Raw genomic sequence first — 22,106 nt, forward strand, 5'->3', positions numbered from 1 at the left:
GAAGAGAAAACCAGGGTCCAATTTCAACGTGATTCGGTGCATTCTGTCATTAAAACGTTTTCATTACAAAAATCAAGTGATTACGTGGAATCATTTTGCCAGCAGATGTTTAAATCAAATTGACTCTGGAAACAAGTGTCCTTACCAAAGCCTGGGATTTCCAAGTGTTCGTGAGTGGAAATTAAAAACAAAGAGAGAGAGACTGACTTAGAGAAGTAGCACGAGTGTCATGGCTGAAAACACAAACAGCAGACAGACTTAAACTTGTTCATTATTACAGAGCGCAGAGGTGTTTTTACTGCCATGCAGGACTGCTGGTTGAGGCATAGAGCTCTCCAGAAAAATTCAGCTATGCATAAAGAGAGATTATCCAGCTGTTGCGTGATTGTTTATCCACTCATGCAGTGGACGCAACCGAATTGCAGTCATGCTTGGCATCTCTGTTCATTTGTCTGTTGGATGAAGCTTTGATCATATTTTCTGCTGTCTGCTCTGCACATTGGTTTGACACGAAGAGAAACACACGAGACACACGTTCGTGAATGGGTGAAGCCAGATGTACGTACGCAAACACACTTTGAGCAGACTCGCACACAGTGCTGTGAAGAAAACGTGATTGAGCCCCCTTTACTGATTTCTTCTGGTGTTGTTTTTCTGTCACACTCAATAATTACAAGTTTGTCTCTTTATATATATATATATATATATATATATATATATATATATATATATATATATATATATATATATATATATATATATATATATATATGTATGTTCTCAGACAAAGATTAACCTGAATTGAAAGAAACTGCAGTGTTCAAATAATACTTTTAGATTTAGTAAAGGGTGAAAGTTATCCAAATCATCCTGGACTTTCGTAAAATAAATAAATAAATAATAATGCATAAAATATTTTTTAAAAAGTATTCAGAAATGTGTTGCTCCCGAGGGAGCTTGGCCAGCACTTTGCAGAATTGTTTTAATTCAGCCACACAACAAACTGTCTTTTCAAGGTCTGTTTGCCATTCGGGTTCCAGGACAGACTTCAAACAGGCCACTCCAAAACCTTCAATTTGAGAAGTCTTCCTTTTCTTGCTGCAGAAGGCACCGGGGATTAAAGTTACAAACTGAGGCCCAGACATCCCAGTTTAGTTTTTCCTGGTGGGGAGTTGCAGATGAAAACACACGGCCACCATGTTTAATTTGGTAGTTTTCCAAGCAGCGGTTTAGGGCTCGAATTTCCTTCTCGGCTCGTCTTTTTTTACTGTTAATTCACTAACGCTGATCGTAAAGTGAGGTCTCCGGTGCCTTTGTGGCCTCCTGGATCAGTCAATGATGCGCTGTTGGAATAATCTTAATAGGCTGGCCACTCCTGTGAAGACTCTCCTCTGTCTATATTTTCTCCGATAGCAAATGGATGCAGGTAATGACTAAGCCTGTCACAATCTGAGCAATAAATCAATTGATCGCATGATAAATCAAAACAAGCTCAATAATTTCCATTTGCATGATTTATTGTTTTTTCTATTTTCTCTCTCTTTTTCTACAGAGAACTAGATGTTAAAAGTCATTTAATGGGTGATTTTTTTATTTTTTTTTTGATGGAGATTTTTGTTTACAGAGACTCCATAATTCACTTTATTTGTTGTTTTTGTTTTGTTGCTTATTATTTTGTATATTTAAATATATATATTTAAAAATATCCTTCAGTTCCAGTGTTAAATGTTAATTAGAACTTAAAGTTTCTTGATCTTTGAGAATGTGTTCTTGCATTATTATGCCATTACCACTATATTATTTGAAAATGGTCTCAATAGGCAACAATGTAATCATTTATTCCAATAACTTCTAGGTCAATTTAACATCCAGCAAAGTGACTAACTGCTTTACTGGAGCCCCATGGAAATGGCTTTGGATTCCCCTCCAGACTGATAGGTGGCGCCACTCAGATGTTTCCCCATTTTAGATGATCATGTTGTGTTGCTCTTTAAAATCTTGGGCCTTCTACTTTTAAAGTCGGGGTATTGGTTGATTTGGGCAACTTTTTCCTCCACATATATATATATATAATTAAAGTGCAAGGTAAAAGCCAAAAACATCAGAAAGTTTAAGTAGGCCAATGCTTTCTCACAGCTCTGTACATATATGCACACACTCTTCAGCCCTGACAGTCAAACATATACACTTGTGCACGCCCACACGAAATAAACACAAATCACACACACACACACACACACACACACGTGTTAATAAGCTCTCATATTACAAAATTTACTGTGTTTGGGTGAGCGTAAGGTCAATAAGTCCCAGACTGAGGGGAGTTATGTAACAGAGGAATGCAGACATGGACAGCTGACAATACTGGATCTGTCTTTACCACGACCCTCTCGTCTCTGCGGCCCAGCTATGGTAAAGATCCATGGTAGCCATGGAGAATGTGGGGAGGAATGTGACCTCTACATGAACCGTGAGTGTTGATGTAAGTTTATCAACATGCACCAGCACTGCTGAGGTTGCTGCGGGCAATACAATATAAAAGTCCGTGCGTCCAGAGGTAATAATCTGTCAGTGCTTTGAGAATGGATGATTAACTTTTTCTGTTTTTTTTTGTTTTTTTTCCCAATGTGTTTTTGTTATTAATTTTCCATCATAAAAGCGGGGAATCCCTGCTGACCGTTCCAATCAAAAACAAAGACAAAAAAAAGTAAAATAAACAACCAAAATGATAATAATTTTTAAAAAAGGCGCTGTTGCTGCCCTGAAGCAATCACACAGCAAATGGGGGACATTGACAAAGGGGAGGCATGAAAGGGGGACCAATTCGTTTGCTGACTACTGACTTCATCCTACGTGTAAAAGGCTTGCTCAGTGTCACTTTTACATGATTTAAAAGCCTCACACAGTTAAATCAGAAGTCAATGAAGTCTCTTTGGATATATTTTTGGGTTGAGTTGTCAACATTTCGAGATAAATAGTGTGTTTGGGTTTTTTTTGTTGGTTTTTTTGCTTTTTCATCTCGTTTTGGGGTTTTTTCTCCCTCCCCACCCGGACACCTGCCGAGCGACAAAAGACGACAACTGGCGAGAGCTAAGTTGAAATCTGACAACTCACTGAAAAATATCACCCATAGCTCTTATGGGTTCATGTAGGAATGGCAAATATACACGTCAAAAAATATATAAATAATCCAATAAGATTAAAAAAGGAAATTAAAAACCAAAAAAAAAAAACGGCAACCCATACTTACCAAGACATTGTTGGTTATTAAATTTAATGAGAGATATGAACAAATACAGCATCAACTCATGTTGTTCACTGTGGTACAAAACATTCATCAGCATCCATGTGTATGACATCAAGCTGCATTATCATCTGCGTAAAATAAAATGCATTTTGTATGACTTCGATCGAAACTGGGAGAGAATATCAAACATATGTATTCTAGAAAGATTTGAGTCGTACTGTCGTTTTGGTTTTTAGGCTCTGGGTACATGAAGATGGAGAAACGGACACATGTGAGACGAACGCGTGTTGTGGCATGTAATAGACATTTACAGACAGAAACAGACATGAATATTATTACTGGCATCATCGCAGCCTGCCGCCTCTCAGAAAGAGTAACCATGTGGCACAGTGCTAAAGTGGACCTCGCCGCAACAAGCTTCTCTGTGGGATATTTTACGACACATTATGTTGCAATAAAAAAACAAATGGTGGAGCTTCACTGTGATGCTTTTTTTTTTTAAACACTCATTCTGGGCTAATTAATCAAGCAAAAGAGTTACACAGCTATGCACCTCCGGAGCCTTTCATTAATCGTTATGTAAGGCTAATAATATTTCAAAGCTTATTATTTTAACATGCTGTGCTGTGAAAAAAGTATTTGCCCTCTTACAGATTTCTTTAGTTTTTCTTTCTTTTTTTGTTTGTTTCTTGTCTCACAGTGTCCAAATAATGATCTGAATTTTATGGTGTGAAAAAAGCGATCCAAACCAACCTGGCCACATGTGAACAAAGAAAATGGCTCCTAAACTTAATTAATGGGATTGTCAACATTGATGGCAACAACTGCCATTGAGCGTCTTTTAAGTTTTTTTTTTTTGGTTTTTTTTGTAGAAATAGTTTTGTTGAGCCACGGTTAAGCAGCCTGTTTAGAAGCATGCCACATGATCAATTGAGTCCATACTTTAACAGGTCATCTCAGTCAGAAACGGACTTCTTGCTACACTTCAGGTTATTGGCTTGTTGCTTGATAAGTGAGTTTGAGCTCACATGCTGATGTTTAGTGGACAGTCATTCACTGGTGTCTCAAAGAGTTAGAAAATGGCATGGAACCATTTCCAAACCAAATATAATTTTATAAAGACATTTTTGCCTACTTCATGTTGTCAGACGGGTACCATGTAGGTGATGTCTTGATTCCTCAGGTCTAATTGTGATCTGGCCTGTGCCTTTTTAGTAGAAGTCTAATCAAAGTTAGGTGATGAATTTTACGTCGGATGAGGTTGGTTTGGACACTTTCACCATTTAAAAACCGTACTTCACGTTTATTAAAGCTATTTAAAATTTTTAGAATTAGTTTGATGTTCTTATGCATTGAAGTGTGGCTTCTGCAAATACTTCACCATCGCACTTTATAGTGTGTATATTTAAACATTTTTCCAATCAATGGAGTTACTTGCTTTGCCGTGATTGATACAAGTTTTTATAATCAATCTTGTGTTTTAACACTGACTTGAAACCACATTATGCAAGATCTCACTTCAGCACTGATAATGTTGTCTCCTATAGTTACCGCAAACTAAATCTGCTTCTGTAAAGCAGAACAGCGTTCTATCAAGGTGTCAGAGACGATATTGTTGTGCTCAGCAGAGGCCAACACTCACACGGCACAAGATTCCACGACTGTGGTATAACATAGGGTCACGCTGATAGATTTGACATAAATCACATGTAACCTTGTTGAGGCAGATGACTCACCAGGTCTCGGACAAGAGGCACTGTCCTTTTGCGGCGCAGATCTGGCATGCTGTCAATACCATAAAGAATACTGCCAGCCCTGTAGAAGTGGACAGATTTAAGGGGTATTAATATCATAATAATGCCATGCTGGGCGAACATTACTACGTGGAAAGGGGGGCCGTGATTTACGCAGCCAACAAACGCCATGGATCATGCCTCCTTCCGAACCTGCCGTTCCCCCATATTCCCTTCGCTTCGCATGGTGCGAACCTCCTACAGTACTCTAAAAAACTCAGAGAAACAGAGAGGATCCACTGCAGCTCAACACTCCATCCTTCTCTCCGTCTTCTAAGTGATTTTTTTTTGTCCCCCTGCCTTTACAGACTTACTTTTACCAGCATCACCTTAACTGTCACTCAGAGCCTCTTTAATGACCTCAACATGACATCGGGGGCCCCAATGCCTCCACACAGATAAAGCTCCTGAAGCTCTTCTGTCAGCTTGTGTCGTGACACGCCGAGCGGGGCCTTTGCTCTGGCTTCTGGGCTGACTCTATCCGAGGAAGCAGGCCTAGCTGCACATAGCTGCTCATCTTGGGCGTAACGGGATCTCGTGCCGTGAGATTCTGCAATGTTAAGATACCGTGACATTTCTTGCGATACGAAAGACTTGTTACTGACTCCTATTAGGAAGAGTTAGTAGTTCTTGAGTTGTTTTCCTGAGGTGTTGGTTGGCTCGCCAACCGCGCTAACTGCACAAGCATTAAAAGAAACGGCACTGCTTTTAAATCAGTTGAGTGGCAGTATTTTGAAAGCCTGGTAAGAAAGAAAAAAGTTACAGAGTGGCAGACAATCAGACAAAAGCACATTTTTGATAGGGCTGCACAATGTATCACAGTCAACACAATATCTTTGAGTGCAATATTACAATCACAAAAGACTGATTAGCTGCTGTAGTTGAAGTCATGACACTATCAGTGGGAATAGTACATTTTAGAGATGCACAGATTAGGATTTTTCCTGACCGGTACCAATATTGTGTGAATTTCAGGATTCTGTTTTGTCAAACCAAGTGACCTAAGCCTTTAACAGCCTTAACGTTTCAATTAAAGTAAAAAAGAAAAATGCATAAAAGTGTTGTTATGTTTGCTCAGGATAAAAATAGTGAGACTTATTTGTTTTGGTGTAATTTTTTTAAGGTAAACAAAAAGTTTTCTGTCTTTGTCCTTCCAATGACAAGTCAGATCCCCTTAACAAATATTAATTTTGATTTCTGACTGAAGCGCCGCTAAATATTAGTTAAACATATATATTTGACCTGTTGAATTGACTTTTACTGTCATTGACGCCCACAATTTAAGTGATCTGAGCTCAAAAAAAAGGCTGGCGACATTAGAGTTCAATAAAAAAAACATCACAATTGGATGTTTTCCAAAAAAATCATCTATCCACTTTTCAGTGTTTTGATGTTTGAGAAGCAATGTAAAGGCCTTAGTACTTGTGATTTCAGTTTAACTGTCGTGTGTCAAAAACAGGAAACATGATCCTTTATTTGGAAAAACTCTCTGCTTGCAGTATTTCAGGGAACTGAGACTAAAAGCATCAAACAGGAAGTCCCATATGTGTAATAGCGAACCAATCAGATCATGACATGAGCCACCACTCACCCTCCGGTCTGCAAACCAAGCAATTTGGGATCCAAAATACTGTGAGGCTGTAGAGAAGAGAGACAAAGTGTAAGACTAAACGTACGAGGAGGGTATGCAGAATAAAAACAAACAGTGGCAAAAAAGGAAAATGAAAACGCTTGGGAAACTGCATGTCAGTTCAGGGCTGGATAAATGACTGGAGAGGGTGGGGGAGAAGGGGGAGCACAGAACAAGGAGAGAGAAGGGAATCATTACAGGCGAGAGCCAAATTATTCCACAATGGTGCAATTTGTGGGCTCAGGACTGAGAGCTTTGCTGCACTAGATGCTTCAGGCAAGATTCGCCTATTGTGTAACTCTCCCTCCTCACTGGACAAGAGCCTATTTTAAAACACATCATTTAAAAATTATATATATATATGTATATATATATATATATATATATATATATATATATATATATATGTATATATATATATATATATATGCTGAATAAAGGAAAAATCAGCTTAAAATTACTAGAAAATGGTTCATGCTGCGTTCTCCTCCATCCATACAAATTTCACCTTTCACTGAGCTTCAAGAAAACACTCACAGCTACACACACACGGACAATAGGTACAAACGTTATCACCACGCTGACACAAGGACACACATGCACATGCAAGAAAATCACGCATGTCCAATTAGGTGATGCAAAAGAGTAAAACCTGAGTATCCAAAGCACTGGCGTCTGGAAGGAGAGAATGACAAGAGGAGAAAATGTTAGAAGGGTTTAGCTAAATGGAAAATGCCAGGGGCCTTTGGAAACTTTGTCACTTTTTTGTCGTTTGATGACAGAGTTGTGTCTTCAGAAGAAACTTTTGCAGAAACGGAGTCAGAGTCAGGCGACTTAGAGAAATTATCTCTGAAGAGAAGAGCAGCTTGAAACCAACAGAGGACTTTTGTAAAGCAGGCATTTTTGGCGGAAGATTAGCGAGATCTAAACATTTCTGGCACAACATCAACTACTTCCAAAGTGCATAGAGAGGGGCAAAAATCAAGTGAGGAGAAAACTGTAGCAACACCTGAAATACTTAAGAAATCGCCTTATTGGCTTACATTTCAAAATCATTACAGGTGAAGTTAATAACCCTGACTTTCCTCATAATGCATAGCTGATGTGTTATAAGTAGAAGAAATGGGCAAGTTAGGACCAAATTGTGATAGTTTAATAATAAGGTCACATAATTGGCTAAGATGGCACACAACAGTCAAAAAAGACAAGCCGCAACGTGATGTCACCCGGCCAAAATCCCAAATAAACTGCTTACCGACGATGATTGCTGTCAAGTTGACAAGTCAACACACTGAATCTTATATATACGAATGATATACGCAAAAGAAAAAGGGATGCAGTGCTTTGCTACTAATTGTCAACACAACTAGATAACAAATTCCTAGGATGTCACAGGTCAAAGGTCAGTAAAAAAGTTTTAGTTGAAAAAAAATGGCGAGGGAAAGGGAAGTAGGTCAGCTATGCTAGCTTGACTTTGACTACCTTACCACATAGATGTGCTGCAGAATTTGGTGTGTTTCGGTCCAGTTAAAAACAAAAAACGGTGACTCACAACCCAACTCTCTTTAAATCAGCTAATAATTAATAATCGCTGAATAAACATCAAGCGCGAAAACAAAATACTGCTCTTTATGTGGGAAATATTTGTATTTTTTGGTGTCGAATCCTTAGAAATTAGTGGAGCTGTTTTCAGTCAGTTGCTATGGAAACGGGTCTCTGTGGAGTGTAGCCAACACAGAGAGCGAGATAAATGAAGGATAGTAGGGATTTAAAGTTGTTCTTCAATATTTTTTGAGGAATGTAGCAGAGTTCTGTAGGATAACGGCCCCTGCTACAAGGTGACTCAGGGAAGTGCTTGAGCAGAAAAACAATGAATTCAAGATGTTGTTCAAATTTCAGAAGCCACAGATCTCAGTAAAATTTAGCATTTGAGTTATGGTCCATCCAATTCTGGTCCAGATTTGAATGCCATAGCATCTGATGCTAGTTGCTATGGTGCATCTTGGTGCTCGTTGCCATGGTATTTCTTCAGTGTGTCCAGTGGAGTCAATATCTTGGTGGATCAGGGTGTTTTTGCAGCAAAAAAAAAAAAAAGGTGATCATAATAAAATGCCTGAGTAGTATTTTTAACTAAGGAATTTCAGAATCGTCATTAAAAGTGTTTGCCTCTAATCGATAGCATCACCTGAGTCAACACTCATATTCATGTAGATATGGAACATTAGGCAGGTATAATCACTTTGCCTCATGTTACAATTTTAAAGACCAAAGCAGGAGATTAGGAAAGCAAATGTCTAATTGTTGTCCTGGTGATCCATGGGTGATTTTACGACAGCATAATCGGGACATAATGCGATACTAAGAGACTACAGATGCTCGCAAGAGAAAGATCAAATTTTAATTCTGATTAAAACAGCCCAGCAGGCTGTTCATCGTTAGAAGTTTGCTTCATAAACAGCAGCGCGAGCCAGAGTGGCTTTGCTGTTCAATTTTTAATGTGCTGCATTCCATCGTGCTTGATTGGTTTAATTAAAAGCAAAAACTGTTGGATTAAACAATATTCGTCAATAACTCTTTCACGTAACCATTATGCTGAACCTGCATATCGACCCAGAGAGCAGTGATAGAGCTTTACTGCCATTACTGCGCACCGCAAGTCCAGATCTTTTTAAGATGAGCGACCCTCATGGAGGCTCTGAGATAACAGCGGTGCGATGAACGTCTCCCAGTCAGCACATGGTAGATTGCAAATACTAATTAAAAGGTCGACTCTGCTAGGGATTTTTTTTTTCCTGTTGTTTTTTTGGGGGGGTTTTCTTTGCGATCATTATTGTTTGTGACATGAACTCCGAAGGCGACCTGAAAAAACTGCATCTCAAGGAGAGGTAAGCTGCCAGCAATCAACTGAGTCCCTTTCAGCAGAGCCTTATAAGATAGAGGCATTACTCTACCTGTAAGTCTGCAGCAGCACCAGATAAAGCCAGGTTACAAAGATAGGCTGTAGGCTGCTGATATAAACCTAATTTCACAGGAGCCTTAAATCTGTGGAACAAAAATGTAATTGATTGATAGAAACCCTCAGTGTGTGTGATTGCGTGTGCGCGTGCATGCGTGTGTGTGTGTGTGTGTTTGCTAAGGGACGAAGTGCTGTGGAGGTGACAGCCGCAGTAACAAATCCTTCTTTCAGTCTCATTGCTGACACACACGACCACACTGCACATAGATCACAGCTCTGTGGAGCAGTAAAGCTTGCACCTGGCTGGCAGTTTTACCAGAACTGACCAATGCCTCCCCGAACGCAACCAGGGGGACTGACACGAGTCCAAATGTAGCGGCGAAATACCCTTTCCTTTCCTTACAAATACAAATGCCTGTAGAGGAAAAAAAAACAACAACAAAATAAAGGTTTTATCTTGGATTTATTTGTTGCTGGGTTGCCTGATTTGTGAAGTTAGGCCACTTTTCACAAACTACTTCTCATTCCAATGCTCCTAAGAACAGCTGTAAACGGCATAATGGAAAGGCATTGTTGTGATGACGCGCTGAAGGTGGAGCGTCGGAAAGATGCTCTGCGTCTCTTTAAGGAGCTTCTTAAAGAAACAAAGGCCAATTTCAAGGTGTCAGTTTGACTGAACGTAACAAAGTTACTTGATTGTGGTATAAAATAGCACTATGTGCCTGGAAAATACATAATGCCGCCACTTTAAGAGATTGCAATTGTCTTTATACCCTTGAAGCTTTTCTACATTTTATCAAGGTTCAACCACAAACTTAAATGTAATTTGCTAGATCACTTTGTGTTTTCGCCCAGCACAAAGTAGGTTTTTGTTTTGAAGAATGAAGTTGATTCATGGTTGTTAAAATTTTTTGGGCATGAATATTTATTTTGCTCACTTTACTTTGATATCCCTGAATTAACACAAGGGCAACCAAATTGCCTTTCAGAAGTAAACTCAATAGTAAATAGATTGTTCCAGTGTGTAACTCAATATTAGCACTCTGAAGCAATCTGAAGGCCTCTGATGTTTTTTTAGAGAGCTACGTCCTTCATGAAGGCCCCAAGACACACCAAGCGGAGGAAAGAAAAAGTTATGAAGATGTTTAAAGCAGTTTTGACATTTCAAGAAGCTCAGTTAAAAATCCAGGATTACTGCACAACTGAAAATGTGCCTTTTCACCTGAATTGTTAGGTTGAGCACAAAGCAAACGTCCCGTTTTAACTCTGGAGGAGCTGCACATATATAAATATTTAGCCTTTTAGCAAAATGGTGCACACAGTAGTGGAAAATCCACCTAAAATCACAATCCCCACAGTAAAATTGACATGGCGCCACACCAGAAAAAGATTATTAAATGTTCCAAAAGTACTGAGACTGGAGCGGAGATTCATATTCCAGCAGTTCAACAGCCCTAAACACTTTATGCCCTGCTCTAAAGTATGGTTGCATTTCTTATTGTGCATTTTCTAGCAGGCTGTTTGACAACTTCTTAAAGTCCTAAAAGGTTCTTGCTAGACAGCATAGAGGCCAGAACTTCACTCCAGCTCTAACACCAAAGTCAGAATTATGTTAAATTAACCAAATACATGCAGTGAAATGCAATATGCTATTTAATCTCTGTATGATTAATAATTTATTGCTTTAATTTAAGCTCCGTATTCCTGCCAAGCAGCGTAGTTTATAATGGATCTCAATTCCTTCCAAGTGGGAAGATTACCATATGCAGGTAATATGGTAATACCTGCAGGCTGCTCAAAATGACCAATATTGCCACCATATTTTAAAATTCAAGAAATAGTCACAGAAGAACTTTCTTTTTTTCAAAGTATAAGAAAATTACATGATGTGATATTGAGCTCTTCTAAAATACCGATATACCAGGGAGATTCTTATTGCATCTCTGTGGCACACAAAGTAAATTATAGTTTAAGAGTGCAAGTTAAATATCACCATTTCTACTCAATTCTATCAGTAAATGCTAGAAGTATAACTTGTCTGTTACTTCCCCGACTTCATTCAGAATTTTACTTTGTCAAAGAAGCTTTTCATTCTCCGTACAATTAGCAACAACAAGAATCTCTGATCTCAAACCAATAAGGCTCACATATGATTGGCTTTTGCAGAAAATAAGACCTAATAGATTCCATTAGAAAGTCATTCATGACTGCAGATTAAGACAAAAATCTACCTGCCTTCATTGGCTGAATGTAACTCCAAGTCCTTAGCAAGGTAATGTTACCACGTCTGTCTCTAATGTTGCACAGTAACAAAAGAAAAGCTAGTGTTGAGTGAAAAAGCCCCTGCCTAGAATTACTTTAGTTATTCCAAAACCTTATTCTGTGATAGTTAGTCAAATAAAAAAGCTGTAAAATGTCTTGAAACTGATGATAATTACCATGGTAATTTGGAAGACGAAACGGAGGAAACGGAGCTCATAATAGGTACATATTTCAACACTGAACTTCTGAACATTTTGTACGTAAAAATATGCCACCCATTTATTTATTTTTATCACTGCCTGACACTAAATCAAAGCACTGCACAGTCAAATTACTATTTGCTTAATGACTAAGGAATGAAAAAATAATCATTTTTAAATAACTATTTAACTTCTATAAAGTTAAAAAGTTTCAGACATAAAACTCCATGGCTTTGGTCAAATGGTTCAAGTTATCTTTCTCAAAACGTCTCTCAACAGTTTGTGAAAGGTTTGGCCTGAGATAACTTGTCAGGAACCTAAGGTTGTAGGTTATTGTTTCTACGGGATTGAGGTCAGCCCTTTGTGAAGACCACTCCAAAAACATTGGCTTTGTCGTCTTTGTTGTCGGTGTGCTTGGGGTCATTTTCCAGCTAGAGGACAAATCTGTGCCCAACACGAAACGTGACCTAACTGATGTTTTGAGATGTTTCTTCAATATTCATACTTAATTTCCTTTCCTTATGAAGATGTTCTAAGGGTTGAAAGAGTTGCCCTTATTCCTGTAGAAATTAGGAGTAAATTATGTAGAAATCATTATAGCGAAACACTTCAGCGTTAGCATCAGCAGGCATTCCCTTGACTACATTTGCAATCGGAAATTTAATTTCTGTGCTGCTCTTGAAGTAATTTTTTTTTATGTCAGGCAGTAAGAGGGAAAAAAAAGTTATTTTTTTCTTTTTTACATAGTGTATGTGAAAAAAAACAAAGGAAAGTCATCTTTTTTCACAAAGTGCATGTAAATATCAGGTTTTAACTGCACAAATGCCGTGTTTCTGATCATTCTTATCCAAATCCTATTAAAATGTTTTCTGAAAACTATATGCGGGGACATATTTTAACAAGAAGAAAATTCTCAAAGTCAGTAAAGAACGGTCTCAGAAACATTTGATGACAACATTTACTTTAGCTTTGTGTATTTCTGCAGAAAACTGAACAGATTTCTTCACAGGTTCAGTTTGGACATTATGCCCAAAAGGTGAAAGTAAGCAACAAATAATTTCAGGCATCATGTATAGTAGTGACTCATCTATAGGCTATAATGATGTACATATTCATATTTAATCTGAAAGACACAACTTCTCCACATTGTGTGTAAGGTATAAACAGATTTTCTCCTTGTCCTCCCACATTGCAATTCAGACACTGTGCTGAACTGGATGGAAATACGGTACATCGGATTCTCTGCATATGCATTTTTCATATCCACACTGTATCAGGAAGTGATGCACTAAGCATAAAGAGGGTCTACAAACTTTACTCGCATCAGGCCTTTATAAATATTCCTAGCGAGGCTGACCTGGTTACAAAATGCCCTTGAGAGGTGTAAATTAGCATCTGAATGCAGACTCTACTGTAGCTGGTTGAAGACAGACGAAAGAGCACAGCAGCGCTGCTGAGACTCCCTACGTAGCTCGCAGTCAGGCCAGACCGGGCTCTCTGGACCGAGAGCGAGATGCGAGCGTGGCGGCTGCGAGGGATTTGATTAGTAGCAAATTGGACACAATTTAGCCCCAAACCTATTTGTGTTGCCAGATTTTTAAATGTATTTTCATTCAGCCGATGGCAGATGAGAAGGACAGACAACAAAATAACGTAAAAGGTTTTTGACTGAAAATGTATTTATATTTACAATGTCTTAGTGAAAGAAACCTTATTTTTTGGACATTATTAAAGACAAACTCTATAACTTTTGATCAAAGGAAACATGGTGACCAGCTATATGAATAATTTTGGGTTTCATTCTAATATTGTGTACAGTTCAATTAAAGCAATAACATTTTTAAAAAATGCAATACATTGCCTGGATAAGTTGACGTGCGACAACAAACTCTAAAGACAGTGTTAAAGACAGAAATATTTTCTACCAAAGAAAACATGCAGGCCCCAACTCAAATAAAAGCCTTTCTGTGACTCTGTGCTATGGTGTGCTGAAAGCCAATCTCATTTCTTAAGAAACAAAGTTCTTTTCAGTGCCCAACCAACAGTCCATAACTGGTAGAAGGCCAAACAAAGTAAAACACGGCGGTAGCCGCTTCATGATGTGGGGTTTCCCTTCTTTAAATAGAACTGGGGTGCTGTCATGGTAACTGAAACAATATTCAGTGCCATCTACCAGTCATTTTTCACCTAAACATTTCTTTGATTGAATTGTGCAGGATATATGTCATGTTAGAGACGTGTAAAATTGTTTTTTGGGGCCTGCTGTGGTGGCGTAGGGGATAGTGTGGCCCACGTTTGGAGGCCTTGAGTCCTTGACGTGGCCATCGCGAGTTCGATTCCTGGACCCAGCAACATTTACCACATGTCCTTTCCCCTTTCTGTCAACCTGCTTTCATATAAGGGTCACTGGAGCCCACAAAAAAGACCCCCTGAAGGGGAGGAATAAAAATAATGGTAATTGTTTTTTGTTAGGGTTTTTTCGCAGTTTCTTTCATTATGTAAAAAACAGGGACTTTTAACAGGATGGGTTCCCTTTCAAACAATGTATTTGAAAACAAGAACAGACTCCGTTGCCCAATAAAATTAGAATATAGACAAGTCCATGTTAGGAGATGAAAATAGAATATATGAAGATCTCTCAGAGTCCGATTATTCTCACTTCTACTATGTTTATTCCGTGCAGCTTGTGGGATAGCGAGATTTGATTTGCAAGCTGTGTTGCTGACCTAAACTGCCTTACTGTGAGTACCTCGGTTGGACCAGGTGGGTCAAGAACTTTTGATCTGCAGCAGGAACAGAAAATTTCATAGAAGAAGGTTTTTTTCATGCCCAGTGGAAAGCAGTTTCATCAATGAGTCAACTGTATTGTTTGGTAAAACTTGGCCTTTTCGGCTATACTGCATCTTGATTTACGGTGAGAAAGGATGGGGAGAGACAAAAGCTTAATTACAACCAGATGAATTAGAAAAATGGCCCACCATTAAATAAAGGGCAAAAAGTGAATATTATGAGATCACATAAGGTATATGATAGTCTCTTGCTTATATTATTAAAATCTTCTGCCAGAAGGTAGTTATGTTTTTCTGATTATTCATTTGGACAACAGCCACATTGGCACTTTTAGCTTTACTCTTTGAGTAACAAACAAACTATATATGATCTCAAGATAAAGTGCCTTCGTCAGACCTCTGGGTTTTTGGGTTGGTTTTGCTTCTTATTTAGCTTCATGTTTTAGTTCACTTTATTTTAGCCCTTCATGGTCCTTTTGATATTATTGTTAGAGGAATTTAGTGAAATAAGAATTGTCTTATTGCTTTCCTTATTTTCAGTCCTTTATAGTGTTTCTAGGTTTGTTCTGTCCTTGTTTGTCTGAGTCCATGACGAACCTTCTTTAATGACAATAGTTTAATTCTATTTTATCCTTCCAGCTTCCCCTGTAGTGTTACTAATTCTTATTTTGTCTCTTTAGGTTCAGTTAGTCTTTCTTTAGTAATTCTAGTTAGGTTATTACTTTATTTAGATCTCTTAGTTTCTCTAGCTCTATATTCCTTAGTTCTTATTATTGTTAGAAAAGCTTTGTTTCTATTTAGGTTCAGTTATGGTTTCCTTCATATCCTAGTTCATCAGGTTTTCCTTACTCTTAGTGTCTTTTGTATTAGTAGTATCTTTCAGTTCCTCGTTTCCTCCGTTTTGTGTTCCCAGCAGATCTCCTTAGTATCCCTGTGCCACCTTCTCCCTGCTCCTCAGCCAGCTCCTGTGCCAATTACTCATACCTGCTATCACTCTTCTCATCTAGCTAGGCCATTGTTCCATTTACTACCTCCTGGTATTTAAGCTCCTCTATCCCAGTCACAACTCGCCAGGCTGTTTCGTCACCCTGATCTTTACTACCCATTCTTCCCTCCCTGGATTAGCTGGTGTTCCCTCGTGTTTCCAGTTTGTTCTGTTTTTAGGTTTTTTTGTACCCTTGGATTTTGGAATTTTTGTTGGCTAATTTTCTTCATTAACACATCGATTTATTTGTACGTCTACTGCCTGTTGCATTCGGGTCCACCCCAACACCACATCATGACAGCCTTTAGCAGATGGCTATCTCTTTTCAGTTTTTCCACTGAAAAGGTTTATCAACTGTAAGATTACAACTGATTTCACTAAAATATGTAAAGTTATCAACATGAACATGTTATCAAAATGTGCCAGGTCATCTAATTCATACCATACATGATAGTTATTTGTTAGAGTCAATCAACAGTTTCTTCCTTTTTTGTTTGTCAGTATGTTTGTACGTCTGTATGCATACATACTGTACGTACTTACCTAATAAGTAAGTAAGAAACAAACAGTCTAAAACTTAAAGACAATTTGAATGCATAACTAAGATTTAGTTGGGTTTTTCACTTTTCTGTAACCTTAAAGTATATACATACTGCAACTTTTTCAGGCTTCATGAACTGCAAAAAAAAAAAAAAAATCAAAGTGATGGTATAATAAAGGTTAAGAAGGGAAAACTCATACCTCCTGCCAGAATCTGCTGCTCCAATTCAGCCATCTGTTTCCTGTAAGCTCTCAGTGCTGCCTCCTTGAATGTGGGTCGAACACGCTTCTTGGGTGGTGTCTCCACCGGCTTCTCCTCTGGAATATTCTTGTTGTCATCCTCCTCCTGTTGTTGTTGTTCCTCTTTATCAGAGACTTCAACAGCCTCCTCTGCTATTTCCTCTACCTCATACAACTCTTGTGCACCCTCTTCCATCTCCTCTGTTACATCGTTGTCCTCAGTCTCATCAGGCTCTTCAACATCCACATACTCAACCATTGCATCGTATTCAGCAGTGTCCTCAGTGAGTTGGTTGTCATAATCCTCGCTGTACTCTTCTTCGTACTGATCGTCCAAGCTGCAATCATACTCCAAAACACGGGTTTCGTTACTTGCATCAAAATCACCCGGGGCCTCCAAATCCTGCGATGCCTCAAGATCCTGAGAGGCATCATTGTCTTGAGAGGGCTCAATGTCATCAGACACATCATAGTCCTGAGAAGTCTCACATTCCTGTGCTAGCTCATCTGTGTCCTGGTTCTCGTTAACATTAGTCCTGTTTTCCAAGTTAGCTAGTACCTGCTCCATCACTTCAACATAGTGAGTCTCACTGTCCACAGATAGTTCTCCTGTTTCTGAACTTGTATTTTCCTTCTCCGCCTTGCTGAAGACAGGTTCTGCACGAACATCCGGTTCTGTTGTAGCAGGGGAACTATTTGCAGTAGAGGTGGAGAGTGTTCGGAAACGCCCCATAAATGAGGAAGAAGAGTTTGTTTGTTCCTCTGGAGGAGCAGGGGTGGGTTGGGAGCCAGATTTCCAAACAACCTCCAGAGCAGACTTAGCTCTTTGGAGAGTGGATCCAAAGCCAAAGCCAAAGGACTTTTCACTTAGATCGATACTAAGTCTACTACTCCAGGTTTTTGGAACCTCCTCCACTTTCTCTGTTCGTATCTCACTCTGGCTACGGTACATACTTGAGGACTTGCTCGGGGCCTGGTGAAAGCTATGATTAACATCAAGTTCAGGGAATTTTTCACTGGCAACTGTTTTTGAGGGTCCCTTGGCAACATCTTTAGAAACTGATTTAGGTGCTACCAAGGGAACATCTGTTGGAGACATTTTAGAAGGCTCTTTGGGGATCACTTTAGAACTCTCTTTAGGAGCTATGTTTGAAACTTCCTTAGGTAGAATCTTAGAAACCTCCTGAGCAGGTACAGTAGTGGTTTCCTTAGGTGACACTTTAGCCACCTCTTTTGGAACCTCTTTTGGTGGTGGTTTTAAAGCTTCTTTGGTAACTTCTTTAGTAACAGCCTTTATACCTTCTTTAGAAATGACTTTCTGGGGTTCTTTAGCAATGACTTTCTGGGGTTCTTTAGCAATGACTTTGGGGGATTCCTTAGGTATGATTTTGGGGGATTCTTTGGGAATTACTTTAGGGGATTCTTTAGGGGACTCTCTAGGGGTTGAATCTGGAGTTAAGACAGGGGTATCAATTGGAGTTATTTTAGGGCTCTCTTTGGGCGACTCTTTAGGGCTTTCTCTAGGTGTGATTACAGGGCTATCTTTTGAGATTGCTTTAGGAGTGACCTTAGCAGTTTCAATGGAACTTAACTTTGATGTCACTTTAGATACTTCCTTACCTATAAACTTAGTAGTTTCTTTGGGTATAAATTTAGAGTTGTCTTTATGGACGACTTGAGAACTTTCTTTAATAGCTGATTTTAATGTTTCTTTCTGTAATTCTTTAGGGGATGTTTTAGATGTCACTTTAGGTGAACCTTTAGCAGAAACCTTTGTGTTTTCTTTAGCCGATATTTTAACTGTCTCCTCTTTAGGAGTAGTGACTTTACTTGTTTTGGGCGTCACTTTTGCTGCAGCTTTAGAGGCTTCTTTTGATGATATCTTTGTGCTTTCTTTTGTGATCACCTTACATCCTTCCCTTGACTGCCGGGAAGAAGTCTTGACAACTTCCCGTTCTGTGATGGGAGGAATAATATGCGTGGTGATAGGAGGTAAAGAAGCTTCTCTGTCAAGCATCATAAACTCCTCATCTCCTTCAAACTGCAAATCCACCTCCTGACACTTGGTAATGTTCTCTGGAAATCCAGGAATAGTTGATGGATCAAAAGGGCTACTGACTTCTGTTGAAGCTTCTAAGCCAGAGTCGGCTCCTTGCTCCAGATGATGCCAGTCTTTCCATGGTGAAAGATCACCTTGTAATGACACTTGTGAGCCACTGTAGTGGCTTCTATCACCGGACATGCAGACAAGTCCATTGCTAACCCCACTATCAATAGTTTCAGTAGTCTCAACTTCATTATGTTCATATGTTTGATTATCATGAGGATGGCTGGGGCTAGCATACCAAGAGGAGGCCATGTCCTCTTGTTTTCTCTGCCACAGTTCTTGATCTGAGGAGGAAAGGAGGGAGCCACCATTTGCTCGTGTGAAGTATTGACTTTCTGAAAAATCTTCAGAGTACGACTGGCAAAGTTTTGAACAGTCAGACTCCGAACGACTAAGTTTTGGAGTTGAATAATCACTCTGGGAAAGCCATCCCGGGGTCATATCAGAGTAGTAAGCCTTTGCATGCTTGTCTGTGTCATAGTAAGAGTCGTCAGCATAGTGGACTGTTCCTGAGTAGCCTGCCACGTCTCCTGACCTGCTGTGGTCATGGGACCGTCTTTTCTCTGATTTGGACTTGTGAACAGGCTTTGAAATAACCATTGCATATTTATTCCTGCTTAACTCATCTAGCTCTTTATCACTGTCCATTGAATCCCAGTCATCACTTTCTACTACTTTCTCCTTTCCTGAGACTTTTATATCCATACTTTCATATGTTTGAGAGGATGACATTGTTTTGTCTTTCCTGTCTTTTCCATCATTTGTTAAACTATCAGTAGATACTGTAATCCCTGTACCTTTGAGTTTGTAGCATTTCTTAAGGACTACATCTCTGTCTTGGGTTGTTGCAAAAATGACAATAATAGGACGAGGCTTCGCATTAGAACATTCTCTTTGTTGCCCTAACCTGTGAGCTAGCTCAATTTTAATTGTTTTATGGGCATCAGTGAAACCCATTTTCTCTTTCAATATTTTGTATATTACACTCTCTGTTTTTTCTGATCTCTCTTCAGGAACATTGAGAAACCGCAAGGTTGAATTATTGGCCTGGTGGCTAATCTGTTTAATGTAGTCATGGATATCTCTTGTTTCCCTTCTTGACTGGACAAATCCTGATCTAAGCTGTTCAATCTCACTCTGAACTACTTCCACACTGCTGGAGATCTCATCAATTGAGCTCTTAAGGGCATTTACATGGCCACGAAGCTCAGATAGTTCAGTTTCTATTTGACTGATCCCTTGAAGCTCCTTAAAAATCATTTCCATTACATCCTGCGTCTGACTGATGCAACCTGTTGAGGAAGAGCCAGGCTCTAGGGCAGAACTCTTTTGTTGTCTTCCAGCACGGTCTAGAGATTTGCTTCGAATGCCCAGGGTTTTCCTCCAATTGCTCACATCGGAGTCTGAGGAGACACATTCCTGGCTCTTTTTCCATTTCCTTAACTTGCGTAGAGCCCCCAGCCTAAGCGTATGTAAACTAGAGCGTTCCACTCGTTCCCCCTCCGAACTGCCATCAGAGGGAGCTAAACTGATGAGGCTCTTCCTGTTTCGTCTTACTGGCATAGTGTGTGATTTATGCTCATCTAGTCTCCGGACAGGTTTCGTTTCACTCAAGGAGTCAGAGTAACTGCTGTCAATCGAAAGAACCTCAGAAAAGATACTTTCATTATTATTTAGAAAAAGAGAACTTTTTGGGAGTCCATTTGCTATAGCTACACGATAGCTGAAAGTGGGTGACAACGATGAGCAGTCGTTCTTTCCGTCGTCCTCTTCAAGCGATATGTTACGTGCCGAAGAGCATTTGGAAATCTTTTTGACAGTTGTCTTTAGAGTGGTTGAGAGAGTTAGATTATGTGCTTGCAAATCAGCGGTTAATTTGGGCTCTCTATTTTCACTTCTTTCTTTCTTCTTAATTGGGTTTGCCAATTTCTTTGTAAACATTCCTTTGCAAATCTTTTCAATATAGAATAACACAGTCTTGATTAGCGCAGAAACCATGGATGGCAATCCTGTGGATTGTTTTTATCATCGGGTGAAAGAAGAGGTTGGCTTGTAATGGAGTATGGGCGAGCCAAGCATATTCAGGCGCTGAATGACAGAGCAGAAGCCGAGTTCACAATCACTAGAACCACAGTTTGTCCAGAGGCTAAAAGACTTTTAAATCCAGTTGCCTTCCACAGGAAAAAGAACAGTTCTCTGTAAGACAAAAAAAAAGACAAAAGGAAAATTGTTCATGCAAGAGTAAATACAAAGTTCAAACATAAATACATTTTTAAAACCCAGGTATCACTGTTTGAGTTTGCAAGATAGTTTCTACTGATTGGAGCCTAAATCCAGCATTAAAATCTAGTCTAAAGTCTTTTGCTTCAAGTCATTAAATCCATGAAATTTAGTCAACCTATAACCTTTCTCCTGGTTAGGAATTCAAACTGTACTGTTTGCAACATTGTTGTTATGACATGCTGATGGAGGATGTTGGAAAGAGTTGGAGCTTCTTAAAGAGAAACTTCAATTTTAAAGCATCAGAGGAAAATAAAAAGTTATTTTTTGATTGAAGTAGTATTTCCAAGTAACACAGTTACTTGGTTATGCTATAAACTGGCACCGTGTGCTTGGGAAATACATAAAACATTCTCTTCAAAAATCAGCATACAAACAGTGTTACCAACTGCAGTGAAATATGCTTAAAATTTATGAAGCATGATATTTATCCAATAGAACAAAAATAAAAATTCTCAAAGAAAGACATCAGAACAGAATGACAAGAAATAAATCAAAGTGCTTATTTCTTCTCAATCTCTGGTTTAGAGTTGTGTTTTCTCTCTTAATCAAAGAGAGAAAAATTTTAATATTAGCAGACAATCATGTTCTAAGTCTAAATTTAAAAGCTTTGTTGTCAAGTCTGAACAGTTAACATGTTCCAGTGCTATAAATAACAACAGAATGTGCAAAGCACAGTGTAGGGAGTCGATGACAGAAAATGTTGACTTTCTGAATGTAATTTACATAATCCAGAAGTTTGTTTTTTGTTTTTTGTGGTGGAAGAGCTAGCCTATCAGCAAGAAAGAAAGAAGTTGTAATTAAAAAAAACAACAACACATAATTTAATTGACAATACAGCGATTAGATTGCATGCCATGTCGCTACAGGTAGCATCAATATGTTTTTATTAACTATTAACCGCCCATGGTTTGGAACACAACAATGTATCGTTTCATAGTAGAATACACACATTAGGTTGATCATCTGTGCAGTCGGAACCTTACAAACCATCTAGCTTTCGATGCTAATAATGCAAAATAAAGTTTGTATGCAACAACATGATTCTAGGTCGTGTCTTCAGGGGAGTCTAAGTCA

The 22,106-nt window shown here is 38.9% G+C and overlaps 1 protein-coding gene across 6 annotated transcripts in view; it reads right to left on the reverse strand.

Moving 5' to 3' along the window:
* LOC122840745 (protein unc-13 homolog C-like) overlaps positions 1-22,106 on the reverse strand; it is a 150,135-nt gene that overhangs the window by 121,512 nt on the left and 6,517 nt on the right. For 3 of the 6 annotated variants that reach the window (XM_044133367.1, XM_044133385.1, XM_044133358.1), the window contains exons 2-5: positions 16,604-20,945; positions 7,323-7,345; positions 6,632-6,678; positions 4,984-5,062 (exon numbers count right to left, since the gene is read on the reverse strand). In XM_044133367.1, the coding sequence (XP_043989302.1) occupies positions 4,984-5,062; positions 6,632-6,678; positions 7,323-7,345; positions 16,604-20,747 (4,293 nt within the window). In that variant the 5' untranslated portion in view covers positions 20,748-20,945. Of the gene's footprint in view, positions 1-145; positions 152-4,983; positions 5,063-6,631; positions 6,679-7,322; positions 7,346-16,603; positions 20,946-22,106 lie in introns of those variants that run through there. The other 3 variants (XM_044133375.1, XM_044133349.1, XM_044133394.1) reach the window with 2 other exon arrangements.

Source organism: Gambusia affinis, linkage group LG02 (genome assembly GCF_019740435.1).
Source record: "Gambusia affinis linkage group LG02, SWU_Gaff_1.0, whole genome shotgun sequence".
NCBI classification, from domain to species: Eukaryota; Metazoa; Chordata; class Actinopteri; order Cyprinodontiformes; family Poeciliidae; genus Gambusia; species Gambusia affinis.